This window comes from Euwallacea similis, chromosome 26 (assembly GCF_039881205.1).
Source record: "Euwallacea similis isolate ESF13 chromosome 26, ESF131.1, whole genome shotgun sequence".
Lineage (NCBI taxonomy): Eukaryota > Metazoa > Arthropoda > Insecta > Coleoptera > Curculionidae > Euwallacea > Euwallacea similis.
Window position 1 is genome coordinate 424,528 of NC_089634.1, and position 18,729 is coordinate 443,256.

At 38.5% G+C, this 18,729-nt stretch overlaps 1 protein-coding gene across 1 annotated transcript in view; it reads right to left on the reverse strand.

Annotated features, from left to right (window-relative positions):
• Positions 1-616: 616 nt before the first annotated feature.
• Positions 617-18,729, reverse strand: part of LOC136416960 (transcription factor Ken-like) — a 35,639-nt gene continuing 17,526 nt past the window's right edge. The window contains exon 2 of the mRNA XM_066402402.1: positions 617-4,834. Coding sequence (XP_066258499.1) covers positions 3,155-4,786 — 1,632 coding nt within the window. The 5' untranslated portion in view covers positions 4,787-4,834 and the 3' untranslated portion in view covers positions 617-3,154. The remainder of the gene's footprint in view (positions 4,835-18,729) is intronic.

Consider the following 18,729-nt stretch of genomic DNA (forward strand, 5'->3'; position numbering starts at 1 on the left):
AAATGTCTATCAGAATTTTACATTTACAAACATTCTCAGAAAGTTGTTAAATACTCTTGCCATTCATCTTTTAAATAGGAACTTCTATCTACACCCAGTGCAACATGAATCTCACTAATCCAATGGGCTTAATTCCCTCAGACCCTCAAATGTCCAACTCTCTACCCGTAATATTCAGTATCAATAAAGTGTCATATCGAAAACTATCTAGGAAACAGAAGGAAATACTTGAAATAATACAACTCATCAATGGGCCCTTTGCAATGCTAACCAATTCCATAAAACAAAAGGATAAAGTGCGTGTCTATTGTAGGCATAATACAGTCCTGCTGGGAACATTGGCAGCTTTTGACAGACATTTGAACCTATTTTTGAAAGATGTTACAGAATGTTGGAAGAATGCATCTAAGGGGATACAAAAAGGGCAAACCCATATGCCAGGGGATCTAAGTGGTTGGAAGATGGAACAGTTCATTACACAAATGTTTGTGAGAGGTGATAATGTCATTATAATAAGTAAGGACCCAACAAGGCCTGGACAGGCATAATTTATAATTGATTGTAAATGAATAAATTTTGGTCAGTTTAAGTTTGTTGAGGAAAATAAAACCAGAAATTAAATAAAAATTTTACTTCTTTATAAAACATTACATAATAAAAAAATAATAAAAAAGTTATAAAATATAATATTGAAACTACAAAAATACTTGAATAAAATCAATAATACACAATAAAAAAAGACATCATATAAAATCTGGTATATCTATACATAACATTAACTCTCTGTGTGTAAAAATTCGCCTACTAGAGATGGAAGATAATGCGAAAATATCCTTTTGAAGGGTCTAAGTAACGCCACTGTCTTTTTAAATTCGTTGATAAATTTTCGTAAAAATAGAAATTTGCACACAGGCGTCTCAGGTACTAAAATATAGACTTAAGTAAAGACGCATAAAGAGCAGCATTCGTAAGAACAATAACACACTGCCGTATATTAATATTTTTATTAAGTACAAAAGGACCGCTCAGCACTCTCTCGGGAGCCAGTTTGAGCTGGTAGTAAAATGAGTATTTTTAGGTAAACGCGGTATAAAATCTACAAAAGGTGATCATCGATCAATCGATTTTAGAGCCTTTATATCAATCATATAGCTGGAGGTGTCCAATTTTTGAATTAGGCATGTTGATTTCGAAAGAAAAGGTTGAGATCCATTGTTGCTATCTAATATAAGGGCTCACAATCGATTGGAGCATTTTTAGAGGTGCCTTAAACCTCAACAGCACAAGTTACAGGGACGGATGTTTCTTCACTATGTATTTACATTAAGATTTAAATATCTAGGGCTATACGTTAAATGCTAAAAATTCTATAAAATTTAAAAAAATGCTAAAAATTACATTGTCATTTATCTCGTTGTCTCTTGTAGGTTTTATTATACAAGTTATTAATTTCTACATTAGAACTACTTATACGGGACAGGGTCGATAATACTTTATGTTATAGGAAATAGTTGGCTTAAAACATTATTTACGCCCTACCCCGTATATCCATATACAAAATGCGCGAAACAAGTGCTACTATTAAAAACGACAAATAAATAATAACTAAATAATAATACAGAAATGGCAAGAAAAAATTTAGGCAGATTTTCACTAGCTTAACATCTCGCTTTTAAATTAATTTCACATTTAAACATCACAGCACATTATTTTATACAAATAATATTAATTATTAACAAGAGGAGCTGGTAGATAGCTTGCAGCAGACGTTTGATAGGAACCAGATATTTCATATATTTCGAATTAATTTAATGCATGTAAAAGTATAACATCATCGGATAACAGCCATGGTGGTTCTTGTGACCGCATTGGCTATTTTTCTCTCTGTGTATTGACGAGAACACTATATGGTTAACTCTTGTCCATGGGACAAAACCTGCACACCACACCTACATGAGTAGGTACACTTTGACAATTTGTGGAATAATCTCAAAAGAAAAAATAATACAGGGTGTCAAAAATTGATAGATATAAATCTTTGACGCCCTGTTCATGTATTGGCGAGGATTGTAATGTGCCACTCCAGAGCTGTCTGAATCAGAGATCAACTAAACCTTAGGTTAAACCATAGATATCTCCCAATAAGTTTACATCGTTTCTTCTAAGTGCCTTTGAGGAACGGTTCTATAGGGACGAGCAATTCCAAAATATACAAGTTTTGCTAAGAGTGCGTTCACCATGTTATGCAGAAAATAAGGAACTTGATAAGTCGACAGTAAACTGAGCGAAATTTTTCGTTCACCATTCAGTCAACAAAAAGCTAATTTAAGAATTTAAGAGTCTTGAAAATAAAATGTTATTTTTATAATGTTTAAGTACATAGTATTATCTGAACTGAGTCAACGTAAGCCCTTTGAGAGGAAATGAGAAAACACCTAATTTCTTTCATTTTGAAAAAAAAATCATTTATGATACAATTCGTTCTCCATGCTGTCAAGAACGCGTGTAGAACTAATTTCTATTGTTCATATTATTTTTGCGATTTTCGTTAATGACCCGAGCCCCTTTGTATATGAAACCTTAGCAATGAAACAATCATGCTGAACCTTGGATAGGCGAGAAGAAACTACTTGATTGATGTTATAGGTATAGAAAGTGTGAGAAATTCTGCTTCTCGTAACATAATGTAGCAAACCAGTTACATTACTATGTATTAAAGTGACAATATTGCGCTTTTAATATGGTGGAGAGGTAAATTATGCAATTATTAAAATGTTACATCACGGACATTACTCTCATAAACGATTTTTGTGGAATGTATACACATTTGCAGACACCTGCGTCTTGTTAAATCGTTGATAATTTTTGATTTTGGGCAATTTCGATCTCTTTAAAAAATAATTATTTTCAATGAATCCACAGACCAACCTCCAGAATAAGAACTTTACACTACATATGGGGAGAAATATCATCCCTTCAGGTTCTTTTCTTCTTGGTGAAGCTAGGAGAACTAAAGCTGGAGGAGTGGAGAAACTCTCGCAAGGAGACGAAAGACATTAATATTTTATTGGAGGTAATTAGCACGAATTTCCTGAACCATTCCCATGCATTTTTACTGCGATAAACCGTATCTATGGATTTAACCATAACCAAGCTACCTGCTCTTGCTCTTGGTGGAGGACACATTTCCTGCAGCCGCCGCATTTTTCTGAGCTATGTGCGTTTGATAATGTTTAGCTAAGTGCGCTTTCTGCCTAAAAGTTTTCCCGCACAACGTGCAAGCGAAAGGTTTTTCCCCCGTATGGGTCCGAATGTGTACGTTGACCGAGTATTTGTCTTTGAAGCCTTTGGAGCAGATGCTGCAGTAGTGCAGCGACCGTTCTTTGCGCACCCCATTACTAGTCGACGTTGCGCTTTGTAAATTCGCCTGGTTCTTGCTGGTGTTGTTCAGCCTCTTGTACTTTTTTGTGGTCTTGGTGCTGGTGACTAAAGGGGCGGTGATTTGAATGGGAGAGGTGATGTTGTACAAGATCCCGATCTGCTCCGAACTGATGCTGGCTTGGACTTGGTTGTCCGAAGTCGAGGACGTGTCTATGCAGTACTGATTGACCGATTCGGCTACTTCGTTGGCTATCCGCTTGAGTTTCTCGAAGTCTTCCGAATAAGGGTGATCTAGTTGGCTTAAGAGTAAATCGTCCACGTTGTGGGTGCTCGAGGGGTTGTCCGCCTGCGGTTCCTCCTTAAACACCACCTTGCCATTTGCATCTATGTCGCTGACTATCGTAGTTAACTGCGTCTCCGGCTCCTCCTTGGCGATGTAAATGGTTTCCGTCTTGGTGGGAGACTCCGACAAGCACCTGCGTAGCTCCACGTTGCTCTCAGCTACCTTAGCGCCGCTCTTGACCGTTCCGTTGTAACGCACGAACGCTTTTCCTTGCAAAGCGCTGCGTAGCAACGAGTCCGCCGACTCGGACTGAGTATTGTTGTTGGTCAGCTTCCAGTCGTTGTTATTGTTATTAAAGTTATCGTGGGCCTCCAGCAGAGGCGTGTTAATGATCAGGCAATTAGCCAGCTCCTCCTTATTATCGGCAAACCCGCTGTCTTCATAAGTGAACGTTTCGGATTTGATCAGACCATCAGTGTTAGGACTCATGGTGCCCTCCCCGTAGAACGCGTTGATAGGGCCAGGCATTATGCTCAGAATAGAGTCAATGTCCAGCCCTCCCCCTTGCAGGTGCTGGTCAATCTCCGAAGGACTGGACATCGACACATCCTCCTCCTTGATGGTCAAAGGTTGGCGATACCACGTGCTGGGCGTCTGCTCCAGCCCATTGAGCACCGTAAGCGTGGTGTATATCTGCCCATCAGTGTTACTATTACTACTCCCGCCCTGCTGCTTAATCTGCACGACCCCATTGACTTCGTCGTTGGTCCAGCAGTACTTGTTCAAGTCTTCTAAAATGGCAGTTTCTATTTTGACTGTATCTTTCTCGTTCCAGAGGTTGGCGTCGAAGTTGGCAATGGTGGTGCTGTCGGAGGTAGTCGTGGGAATATCGGTGATGATCATGTTGTTGTTGTTGGTCTCTCGGGTGTGATGGTCCTCGTCGGTGCCATTGTTCAGGAAAACGTTGACGCTTCGCATTTGCTTGGCGAACTGCTGGATCGTCTGCGGATCGTTCGTGTCCGGGTTGACCACAAAGTCGAAGAAGTCGGTTTTGGACATCTCCTGGTCGCTTGATCGAAATGTGTCGGATACGTCCATTATCACTGGCTCTTTCAGCTCCATATATTTCAGGTGTCAGTGGGGATGCATTGTCGGTGGTGGAGGACGTGTCTGAAACAACGAAAAATACCTTCAGTTTCCATAGTTATAATTGGTCTGTCGGCCCCGCAAGAGCGAGCTAAATCATAAAACTAGGACACTCGGTATGGTTGTTATATATACGTCAATAAAGCAACCACCTGCTTGAAAGCCTCGACGAGTACAGTGGTCAATTACCCCGAATATTGTCGGTCTAAATAAGGAGTCCGCCTTAGACTGCGACCATAACGGCGAAATAATGGCCAATAATAGTTTTTCGGAGAGATTGATTGTCTGCGGCGTGCATTACTCCAACCAGCCAGAAAACTAAATAAAATTTCCATTATTTATTAATGCTTTTCGACTGGTTTCCCTTATTCTCGCCGTCTAATTAGGCACTTATTCAAGTTTTTTCTAGGCCACCGAAACAACGCAAAAATAAGCCGTAGGATTAAACGAGAGTAGGAAATCCTATAGCTAAATACCACTGCGATTTTAAGCTCACACTCTTTGAATTCCCAACAAGGAAAAAATGACTTAATTAACCTTAAATATTGTGTTATGGTCTTTGCCAATTTGACTGCGGGCGGTCGGCTTATGCCTATCACGAAAGCGGCCGGGGGCTCAAAGCTGAAATAGCGAAGCTTTATGGGAACCTGGGCACCTAAATGCACGTAATTAGACCTCAAAAACTCTTTTAAAAATAACTCTTAATTATCGATTTATCAAGATCACGTTACACAACTCCTCGCGTATGGTAGTGATTTCACTTTTTGCCTTAAGCATATTCCGTCCGATTTGAGCTCCAGTGACAATGTGAGGAAATGCCGAATAGCAGGCAATTCTTTTGGGCTACGAACACAATGACAAGGCTCGGGGGCTCCTGGCTTATTGAAACCACACATTAGAAATAATAAGAGGAACTTTCTATCGTCTGCGAACGCGTGGGCGGCATTATCACCTTGACGTGTCTTAAGAGTCATCCATCATCGCGAAATCTCGAGGGATAAACAAAGCGTCAACTCATGATGGCTAAAGAGCACTCTTGTGTTGGTTTCATTAGGCTCATGGTAAAGCAAAATTAAGAGAACTTACGTGCGCCACTGACCGTTCTCCCGAAACCGGTGAGAGGGCAGAGGGAGAATGGGGTGTGTTGGTCCATATTTTTGCAAATAGCTCTAAAACTGGCTCAGCGATAGAGCCCAAGTTGAACAGCCAATTTAATTTCTTGGAGAGAATGCTGGCCAGGGGCGCGCTACCAATGGGGTAGGCAGGGTAAAGGATGCCCCATGGAAAGCATTAAATTCTGTATTGTTGTGGACGCACAGATTCGGGGATTTGTAAGAAATACGGACTGGGAGGATTGGCCAAAATCGAGACATACGGAACCGAACCAGTCTATGAAGTCTATGAGTCTATTCATTAGCAAGGCTGCAACGAAAATCTGGAAATACTGCAAGTCAAATAGTGACGATCGGAAAAATATGCCTCTTCCGCAAGTTGATAGTATCGGATATACAGTGTCACCCACAAAGTTCGCATTATATGGGAAATTTTTATCCTTATGAAATTGGGAAAATTTTGTCTTTGCTTTCGGGTTGTGCTTCACAAATGAGGAGAAATGAGGTACAAATCGAAAAATAAATGACTGTCTATAACAGTCAAATTGCAATTTTTTTTCAAAGAGATTCAAAATCTGCCATTCTTTCTCGAAATTTTGAAAAATCGCAAGGGAAAAAGTTTCTCAGTTTCTTATTTTATACCCATATGCCAATTTTCAGCTTTCTCCGACGATTTTAATTAAAAAAATGTTTTTTGAATTCCTACACTTCTGAGGTATTCAAATCGGTCAGCAACCTTGTAAGAGTAATTATAATATATCAAAGTAATTGTCTGAATAAGTATTCATTAGTTAAAGTTGTAATAAATGCATCTTTTTAAAAACAATGTAAAATTCATTAGAGACGCTAAGTATGCTTTGATGCAAAGTTGATCTAGTTTATAAAGAAAAAGTTCAGGTTACATTATTGTGGTATTTTTATAAAATTGATTGACGCAGAATTAGATATATAAACAAATAATTATTCTTACAAGGTTGCTGACCGATTTGAATACCTCGGAAATGCAGAAATGCAAAAAAAATTTAAATTAGTTACCCGAGAAAGTTGAAAATTAGCATATGTGTAGAAAATAAGACAATTTTTCCCTTGCGATTTTTCAAAATTTTTAAAAATAATGGTAGATTTTGAATGTCAAACAAAATTCTAATTTGATAGTTATAGAAGGTCACTTGGTTTTTGATTTATATGTCATTTCTCCTCATTTGTGAAGCACAACTCAAAGGCAAAGTCAAAATTTACCCAAATTTATAAGCAAAAAAAATGTCCCATATGATCCGGATATTATGAGAAACACTGTACACAGGGTGTTGAAAGCTAAAGTTTTAATTTATTTTTTGCCATTTTTCTGAAAATATCTGGGTTAGACACTTGAAAATTTGTAGTTACATTTTGCTAACAGAGGGCGCCACTTGCGGTCAATTTTACCGAATATACAGTTAATAACTTTTTACTCTATATATTTAACATGAAATTTGATTAAAAATCTGAAAAAAACAATATTTTTTCCATTAATTATGTATTCTTGTTTTCTTTCGATATCTCGATCCATTTTCCAGAAAAAATTATTTAACAAACACTATGTTTAAATTTGGTAATATGAGAAATTAAAAGTGAAACAAACCAAGAGTATTTTCATTCTCTAAAACACATAAGAAACATAATTTTACAAATTCTCAAATGTCTATCCTAGATATTTTCAGAATAGTGGCAAAAAAAATTTATTAAAATTCTACGTTTCAACACCATGTATACCAGGCATTTCAAATTCGACCCTCTCCATTGGGATCTCGGAAAGTAGAGGAGATTCGAAGAAGTTTAAATGGGGGTAAAATTACGTCATTTAGCGCTTGGTCAAATGCCGTTTTCAACATTTGAATTTTCCAAGTACTTCGGAAGATAGCCGAAGAAAACCAAAATTGAAGATTTCGTTCTGATTTTTTTAGCGTTATTTAATAAGGAAGTCCAAAACCACAAGCACGTTTTCATTGCCACTTTTTTTTAAGTTAAATGATAGCGTTTTCAGAATTGCCATCCGACGTTTCGCCTTTCGGCTACCATCATCAACTGTATTTTTTCTTATGGGCACCACATTGATTTTTTCAACAGAAAAATAGTTAGATAGCAAATCTAAGAACGTCATCATGTAGCTGAGAAAAAGGGACAATCAAAATGCTATTGTAACTTTGGGCTTCTTTGCCAAATAACGGTAAAAAATATAAACGAAATCTCCAATTTTCAGTTTTTCGGATTTCTTCGGAACTACCCGGAAAATTCAAATTTTGAAAACGGCGTTTGGTAAACCGCTGGATTACGCAATTTTGTCACAATTTAAACTTGTTGGTATCTCCCTTAGTTTCCGAGATTCCAATGGTGAGAGCCGAATTTGAAATGCTCTGTATATCCGAAATTATCAACTTTCGGATAAGGCATATTTTCTCCAGTCGTCACCATTTGACGTGTAGTATCTCCAGCTTTCGATTGTCCCATTTTTAATTAATCACCCTGTATGGATGGGAAGTATGGCATCTGATGGACTATCTGAAGTTCACAAAATCTGGAGTTCAACCTTGCAGGAAAAATTCGGAGGAATCTCCGGTGCAAAGGCTTCAGGCAGAACGCATGGATGCTAAATTATAATAACAAATTACGAGCTATGCAACCTCAATTTTTCCAAAACGGCCACTAAATGTCCACTTTTAGTAGACTTTAAAGTTCGCAGAAAGGTCGCACTGCATATCATTTCTCCATTGCAACGAGTACATAAACAGCTGATTACCAGATGGTAATTTAACTCGTTTAAACCTGCCAATAAAACAAAATAATAGCGCCCAGGTACGAGGTGGCGGCATGTGTTAAGAGCTTGTTACACATTCCTAGACAAAGTCAGAACGGTTCAGAATTCACCTAAATAAGGAGTGAAATTTAATTGACATCGAACGCCCACCACAAACGGCCTGTTTGTACCGTGTAGGCAGTGGCAGTACTACGGGTTTGTGTGTAAATTGTGAATTATTATCTCTTCTACGAATTACAGGTTATAGATTACGCTATATCGGTGAACGAGTAGTGATGATTGAAAACGGACCTTTAGTTTGCGTTCGACAGGTGGCCGGTACGGTCCTGGAATTGACAGAACCGGTTTAAGCACTATTTGCAATTACGTATAAGGTCTCATTTTTCTTAAAACATTTTTAACTAGTGCGTGGTCAATTGGACCCCCCTCTATGTTTTGCTCAAACCGCGCACAAACCCTCTATCACGTTATGTGTAGATAAAGTTAGAGCCGGAACTGATCAGAGGAAGTTCGGGTCATTCATAACAAACAGTAGAAGGCTCGAATGCGGAACTTGTGCCTTTAGGTCTCGAATCAACTTTTCGAGATCTTTCTTGCATGGTTGGTACATGGAGTGTCGATGATGAGAGGATGGAAAGAGGTTTTGGACGGGGGTGGTGATAAAAGTTGGTTCTCTTGTTTCGGGAGAAAGCTGTGAAGGATTAAATGCTTTCAGTTTTTAACTGGAGGAAGGAGATGGGATTGAGAAAACTAATTTTTACGGCCGAATTTTTATGAGTGCTCGAACCTCCCAACTACCAACTCTCCGCCTGCTAGAGCATTATCGCAGGGACCAGTTGCTGTAGGAGGTGAAGTAAATTGCTACAGAAGCAATTCATATGAAGTTGGTTGAGTCAATTAAGAATTAATAAGTAGCTTGTGGACTGAAGGGTGATACGGTTGAAAAAATTAATGAAGACACAAAGAAATATTAATAAATTTCCGTTTTTATTCAAAAATTAATTTCTTTTGAATAAATAGTGTTCTAACGTTTGTTATTGATCATTTTTGTACATCACATCCCCCCTTCATATGAAAGATGTCGAATTCAGAAGGCTGCCCTTCCCCTTGCGTTCCTAGTCGGATAAGCCCTTAAGTAGGCCTAAGCAACCTGCAATGTACTGTACGACTTGAGAGACTTTGGTTTACTTATGTTACATAAACATAATACTCAGGTTTAGCGTAATCTATTGAAGAAGAGTCTTTTACTTTTACGGCAACACATTAAAAACCTTCCGTGTACGAGAAACATTATGGACTCTCCAAAATCATTTGCTTTTGTAGTCCAATCTATATTTTCGACATATAAGAGAAATGGAAGGAACAAGAAAAGTTTCGAAATTGAGAACTGTAAAATCCCCAATCTCGGTCTACCATTGCCAAACCTCACCGTTTGATTGCGCCTCTTCAAATACCTATCTAAATGAGGCTAGTCAAGGCCAGGAACCTAACTAGCCGTACATCTCTAGCTTTCTCAGCAACACCCCATGACTCACCCAATCGAAGGCCTTGGGCAAGTCGTAAAATATGACCACAATAAATGGCGCTTGGCGCCATCCAGCAGACCGTCGCAAGTTTTCTTTAGATTAACGATAGCGCATCCACCATAGAATCAGGATTATTCGTTCATGAAAGTTTAAGTGTGGGAGTTGGATTGGCAAGTCATTCAGTCCAAGTTAGTCGGCTGCTTAGGCCCATTGCGATATTCCGAGTTTTAGCGTCATTTTTAACTACATCTAAGGTCTCGTATTTCTTAGTAAACCTTAACGACCGAGTCCTGAATTAGACCTCGAGTATCCTCTTCGATTTTTTGCCCAAACCGCGAACAAAAACCTTTATTAGCCTATATGAATAAGTAACAACTCAAGCGGTACCGTTAGAGCAAAAACTGACCATCAGAGCGACTGCGTGTAATTCGTAATGAATGAGCCCGAGAACAAAATGACACCATCCTGATGTTAATTTGGTCGTTTTATCTGGTCAGAATTTCCTTTTGATTACCATGAATTATTTTCATGGGCTAATAGTTAATTAGCATGAATTAATAGGTGCAGGAGCTCAGTTCACATAGTATTAAAGATATTTGTGCTTCAGTAATATATGGGTTTCCGAACTGTTGACAAGTCGGAGAAACCAATATTTGATTGCGTAACGAGCTTGCAAGAAGTGCCTTGGCTAATGAGAGAAATAAAGAATTTCTGTTAATGAGGTTAATGAGAAGAAGAAAAATTCTACGGAACTTTGACTTTTGCTTAACGTGAGCCACGAGTATCAGCTCGTTTAGGGACGTGCCTGGGTCGGGACGCCTCAAACGGCGAAAATATGACTCTGGTGTCGATAGTTGCGGCTCATTCCTACTGCCGATCGAAGCATAATAGATTACCTATAGCAATTTGTTAGTTGTCAGTTTCACATAACAAATCCCCAATCTGAAAACACATTTTTTTGTGAAAAAACTCGGAATGTTTTCAATTAAGTTTCTCCAAGTCCCGCTAATAGTATTTTGCTATAGTTACGCTCGGAATTTCCATCTATCATCTGTTTGTAGCTGAAAGCGCGATTTCTCGATTTCAGCATTAAAAAGTCAACTCATTGAGATCGATATCTGGCCATGCATTGTTCGTTTATTAACGACACATTGATCCACGTTTGTTAGATTTAATAACCCGGTCGGAGCAACAATGGCGCGAGCAATTAATCGTTAATTTGCCTAATTAAGTTTTAATCCAGTTGGGCTTTTATTATTTGCAAATCGGCCGCGGCAAAAAAACTTTCTTTTGTCAGGACGGTTTTTTTTTGTTATTGAAATAATTGTTTCACAGCCGGCGGTTTTCTTTTGCGTAAGCAAACAATATAAAAAACGACTATAATAGGATGTCGGATACAATTATTAATAACTTTTGTGTGGCGCGCGAAATGTGTTAAGTGTAACCGACAAAACGGTTCTCACAGGAAAATTAAACGTAATTAAGGAGGTTTTTATTGTATATTTTTATCGAGTGGGTACGGTTTTTACGGAATCCGATCTTAAACATGTCCGTTTGGTTTTCGGTGGAAGGAAACCAGGTTAAGATCGCTCAGTTCTTCACGTCTATGTTTCAATCGACTTTCTTCCCGCAATTTGTTACACATTGTTTAAAACTGAAAATCGGGCTAAACTATCGATATTCACTAATTGACACTAAAGATTCTGAAAGGCGAAATGCAAATCAAACGCACTCGCGTTGCAGAAGTTCCTTGCTGCATCGACTATTGATGTCTCGGAAATATCGACAATCGATTAGAGCACAAAACATTGATTAAAACGTAAACAAAGAATGATGGAAATAATGATATAAGATATACAGAGGGTGCTTCAAATACGAGGCACGTCAGTGAGATCTTGTACCGGATAGGAGCTACAAGGTCGTTTATTTTATAGCAAAGTTGCGCAATTTTGTCCTCGATTAAATACTGCAGAACGCCACTGTCTTCCCTCTTGTCTAGTTTGTGTTGAGTTGACAACAAAATGGCGCAATAACATGTTTTTATCCTTGTTCCATTATGGCGTCTTGGCGTGCGCCAAATAAGGGTAATCAGCCATTACCGGCCATTTTGTTGCGCTCATTTTGGATTGAGTTTAACAACATGGCGGACCGTACTCGTTCCGCTAGGAAGTTCAATGTGTGTTAAAAGAGCATAATGCGACTATTTTGCGGTAACACGAACAAAACTTTTAAATTCTGCAAATACACCAAAAGTCACCACGTTGTCAAGAAAGCCAGTTCTATTTCTTGATAGGATGGTGTAGCTCTGGTCAACCTGGGAGACTCGAAGGTTAAGGTTGAAAGGATCATGCTTTTGGCATCCTAAATTGGTATGTTTGCCTTTATTTAACCCCCCAAATGAAAGGAGGAAGGCACGTATTTATTTGATGAAAAAAATCAGGAGGAAATAGCCGTTTCTAATCCTATATTTTCAACCTGATTATTCCTCTGAGATACGAGGTGTATCAGCAGAGTATCTCATTGAGACCAAGAATTCCACGAACTCTTTTCAAAATTTAAAACTCGGAAACGGGTATAGACAACGCGGAATTCTTCTGGTAAAACAAAAAATAGGGAAAAAATCGCTGTTTTTAAACGAAGTCTAAAAAATCATTTAAAAACTTGTCGCAGCTCCGAGAACCAGACGCACCACTGCATTACAATGAGTTGAAGAGCTCGAAGAACGCGACAAAACTCCAAATTTACTTGTTATTGGATTACGAAGACTTTAAGCTCTCATGAGTCATCACCTCGCAGCCCCAGTTCGAAGTTAGTTCTTGATGGTATAAGAAATTATAGTATAGAAATGTCCAGTGATTTCCGGACCGATCACTGGAAGTCATGACGTAAACGGTATGTCTACAACGAAAACGGTATCTACCACGAGGAGATCGATTATAAAAGTTCTGAAAATCTTGTTTTATGGCGGTGATTTTTTTGCCGGAGCCGTTGCGGTAAATTTCATTGACATTGTACCTAATCGCCTTGAACAAACCTATTTCCTAATTAGTCAAGCTTTGGTGGAATTTGTAATATCAATATCAAGGTCATTAAAGTTTTTTCGCATTGTACTTATTTATTCACGCTTTGGCGTGGCTAAATTGCGTATCGATAGAACAAAAACTCGAAATAATAATGGAGAAATTACATATTGGAATACTGTTTCCTTGATAGTTCATTATCGTTAGTTACTGGCAAAAAGGGCGTAGCTGACAGGCTTTAGAAAGCGCTGCCATTACCAGTGCGATGGAAGATCATCAGCAAACTCTTTAGCAACTCTGTATTGTCATCTGCTAGATGATAAGGTGAGGAATATAGCAGTTCCTTTGTTCGAAATAATTAATTCTTGCATCTAATAAGTTTCGTATCAATGCCAAGCTCCGGCATATCTCGCTCCCTGATCGGAATTCTTCTGTTGAAAAATCGTGCCATTTCGGTGAGCCGCTAACAATAGAAATTAAACTGTGGTGAGATCATGGTTTGAAATCACCAGAGGAATTAACAAAATCACGCAAAAACAGTGGGTAACACCCGTCACGACCAGAAATCTGCACGAGACACGACCGACTTTTTTCGAGAAATCGAAAGCGCACGATACAAAGGACTACACTTTGATTTCATTTCATTAACGTTCGACCGTTTGAGGAAAAAATGTGTGTGTGTGTGTGTGTGTGTGTTGAGTGTCCCAAAGTATTTGGTTCTAAGAAGTGTCCGGGACAGTTATTAGCCGGTCGAGTTTGAAACTGTACAAGTCCCCATCAGTATCATGAGTCACCGATTACCGAAATTACATGTAATCTGTAAAGGTGAAGACGAGTTCAGGCACCAAAAAAGCGCACCTTCTAACGGGAAAAGTCTGCCACAGCACTCCACGCGTGCACGAACTCTCAGGAACATCATGATTTACCCGAAATGGCTAAAATTAGACCTGTAACAGTTCGCCTACGCTGCATGGAATAGCGTCTCTGGCTAGGAACATTTTTGCTGCGCCCACAGGGTACCCTCCACCGGCCTGTTTTAGGTACCAACCCACGTGAATTGCTCCAATGCAGTTCGCTTCATGTAGGACCTACATTTCTGCGGGATATCCTCAGCAAACGTGCGTTCGTAGGACGTCAATTTCAAATATTTCCCCACCAGGACTTCAAATTGGCATCATTAAGTACGCCCTTCCGGCGTCATTCAGACTCCGCAGCGCGCAACAAGAGGCTCCTAGGCATCCGCCCTATAGATGTGCAGGGTGTAGCAAAATATTAACTACCGCTCCATTTGAATTTGCTTTAACCGAAATTGATAGACGGATTAAATATTAAAAGGACATTTTTAGACTTTGTTATTTACTTTGATGGAGCACTCTAGGTTTCAAAAATACCAAAGTTTATGGCGTCGTTTTCAATCAATTTTTTGCAAACAGTACTCGAAGAATGGTGTTATTTCCGATTAAAAGAGCAACGTCGAAAAGTTGTTTAATTGTCCGTGATTTGTTGAATGCGTAATCTGAAAAATTCATTTGAATCGGCTGAAAACCAAATGAGCTATTAGAGGTGACCCAGCTGTCCTCCACAAATAAATATGTAAAGGTTCCAACACCACTAATCCACCAGATTTTCATTGCGAAGATGAAAAGTCCAATATTCCTAGAGAACTTTTTCCTGTCATAGATGAACCTGAGCTAGATGTACAGCCTATAAATTTGAGGATAAGCAGTTAAGAGCTTAAATCCACATCAAGTCGTTCATTACGCTGTTATTGCATGCTTTAGGTAGGTTCTTTGCATCTATATAGGTACATATCTAATGTAGAAGTAGTTGCTACACCAGATTAAAATGAATCAATTTCTGTAAACTATAAATTGATAACTGCTTCGATGCAGCATATCTTGGAAAAAATCCACGGAGACCTTACCCAAAAACAACCATTACCCTATATATTGTCAGGTCCAACTGAAGTGTCGTATCGCGTATATTCTTAAGGGTAATACTCATCCCAAATTTAGACCAAATATTTTATACTTTGTAGAAGCAGAAAAGTAAAAACATGAGAACTATTTTCGAATTTTACCACTCTGTATTTCGGCAAAAAACTATTTCCGATTTATGATTATAGGATTTTTTTTTTGTATTTTTGAACGTACAGAGTGGTTCAAATTCGAAGTATCACTGGGATCTCGGAAACTATAAGAGATACGAGGTCGCGTAAATTGGGGCAAAGTTGCACTAATTAGTTCAAGAAAATGCCACTTCGAACTCGGAACAATCCCGAACACTTCAGGAGATATCCATAAAAAACCGAAATTTTGTTGTATCATTTTTGTTTTTTCCTGACTTTTTTGAAGTGAAATTAAAAATATACATATAACTTGGCTATTACCACTTTTGCGTCCCTACAAAATGGCATTGCGAAATTTGAAGTCCGACGTCTTGTCTTTGAACTACCACAATCAACTTAATTTTTTTTAATACGGACCTGGATTTCTTTCTAGTATTTTTTAATTACTTTTTGCCCTTCTAAGAACAATGACGTATAACAATTATTGGAAAAAGTAGTAGATATGATAAAAATATCCTCTTAAAAATTGCATATATCTATCAGTCTCCCATGTATCGTTTTTGGCGTAGGTTTGTCTTTATTGCAATTTCTTCTGCAAATATAATAGATGTTTTCAAATAACTTTAATGTATGAAATAAATAACATAAATAATTTTTTATAAAGTATAATAAATAGATAGGACCTATGAATATTAAAAACTCATATCTGAACAAGCAGGTAACTATGAATTGAGTTCGTTCTACTTTTTTTTTAAATAAGGAAATTATTCTCAAATTGTCGGTCTATCAAATTTATTCAGTGAATTATAAAGTTGGAAAGCCTGATATAATAAAAATCTATTACGCTCGTAATAAAAATGCTGAATTATCTTCAAAGCACTATTTGCAAGAATAAAAAACTTTAAAAGTGGTATTAAAAATGATTTAATTAAATTATTTAAAATGGAATAATAATAATTGAAACGTTTTTATTTTTAGCAAATAAATGCAAATTAATATGCTAAGAAGTCTAAAACGGAGCGGTAATAATGAAGTGACATTTCTTGGGAAATATCTCTTCAAAACAAGTTTGAAAAAAACAAAAATGATATAGCAAAATTTCGTTTTTTTCTGTATATCTCCGAAAGTATTTGAAATTTTTCCCGATTCGAAGTGGCATTTTCTTGGGCACTAAATTGTGCAACATGCCCCGAATTTGGACCATCTCGTACAATCTGGAAATTCTAAAATTCTGCGAAGATCATTTTACATCTCTCTGTATATATTTCCGATGACGTGGGGCATTCTTAATGACGTTGCAGACTTCAGGACCATTTAGATGACGTATCAAACGTCATATTAACGTCAGCCTCCGGGGATATTCGTCAAGTGATCATTCATCAGCGACGCAGTACCAAACCAGACGTTTCTTTGTTACCACTTAGCAACGGAACGGTTGACCAATCCTTACGAAACAGGACCAATTTTTTTCACGAAACTAAAATCGCACGCTTGGCAAACTTCATTGGCGCTCAACTATTCTGGGAATAAAAAAATCTATATCGCCAATTAGTTCCAGTTCATATTCGCCAGCCGGAAGTCGGCGGCGGTACCCCCCAAGGAAGGTCGTTCGTTCAATTCGGCAGTACCCTGATATCGAAAATCAATTGACGGACAATTTCACGCCCGATTATCGAACAATGATAATAATAATAATAATGTCAATCTCGATAAGTTGAAACGTCGTAATTGCGTGAAATAGTTTCGCAATCGCGGAAGTCCTGCGCAATCGGATACACAACGCTTATTACATCATAAAACCAATTAAACTTTGCAAAGGTAGAATTATTCCTAATTAAAAATATGCTGCTTTTCGTGTTGTTTAGTAATAAACGCTTTATTAAAATTCTTCGGCTGCAGGGAGACTAGATGCGTCGGGTTTCCACGTGGCTCAGACCACTTTTGGAGAACTGTTGAGGACGTTCGAAAGCCGACGTAATGTCGAAACATTGAAATAAATAGAATACGAAAATAAGACCATTTACCTTCGGTTTCCGATAACAAGTATACATATGTAGAATCGTTTATCCGATGGACAGTTGGAGGTGAAATGCATGATCGATATTAACCGATTTATCGACGGTTTACTGAGCAGTTTGCACACTTTATAATAACGATAAGTAGGTTTCGTGGGTAGGTCGCAATTCCGGAGATGTCTGATTAGTTCATTAGTGAATACTTCGCTGTTCCATATACCCAGACTAGGGCAACTATTTGCGAATTTAAACCGGGCTTAAATAAACAATTAGTGTCACTTTAATGGAAATTGCAGCAGCGTGCCAGATTTCCCTAAAAATTTTTCGCTCGAGTGAAATTCGTTTAAATGATTAATGTGGCGGAATTTTGATTATTATCCACTTCTTGTATAGTAAGTGTATGTATGTATTGCACAATGTATACCAGTCTTAAACGAAACCTTAATTTAGGGCACTGGATGGATAAGTCGAGTGTTACGAAAAAATGGAATTTCGAGGTCGACATTCGTCACAGTGGGTACACACGCATGGTATTAAGTTCTTCAGGTGTAACGGGGACTCTGATTACACAAAAACCAATTCGTCTAGGTTGGTCTTCCTCATGAGATCGTACGAGAAACATACGAGGCAATGTGAAGAAGATGCAGGAATATTAGTAGCTTCAGCTTCTTCAGTTTTTCAGTCAAATGTGGCAGATTCGGGAAGTCAAACTGTCGATACGTTCAATAGGCCCAAATCAATAAATTGGTGAGTTGAGTGGTTCTAGGAAGGCGAAGGGAGAACAGTAATACCGTACAGCCCTAACGGAGTCCTGGAGACAATTCTTCCTTGACATTGCAGACGTAGCAGCCTTAGCCAGTCTGGCGCCCTGGGCGAAATTTTTAATCGCCGAAGAAAATACCCCCCAAGAAAAATCGTCGACCAGAAAAGTTCGCCGCCCTTCCTAGTCTGCCGCCCTGGACTGTCGCCTAACCTCGCCGCCCTATAAGGCCGGTAGCGAAGCCAAGCACGGGTCGAACACACAGGATTGTAACCCTAAGTACTGTGCGGATATTGGGTTAATAAAACGATCCAATGGTTCATACACAACCTCTAGCAAAAGAAGGACACACAAGACGAGGGAACCCCAGAAGGGAAAAACTGTCAAAAAATAGCGACTGGGATACTTTCACAAGGTTCATCAATCAACTGCACTCGGATGGGTATTTGGCACGATCCAACCCATTAAACCGTCAAGTGGACAGGGAGTGAGACTAGTTCTCTTGAAGGAAGGCCTGGACATTGTGGCTGGACCTGGACTGACCTTAGGACAGTTCGACTCATTTAGGTTTCCGACAAGGAAAGACAGAGCTGCTGCTTTAACGTGAAGTAATGGACCATAAAA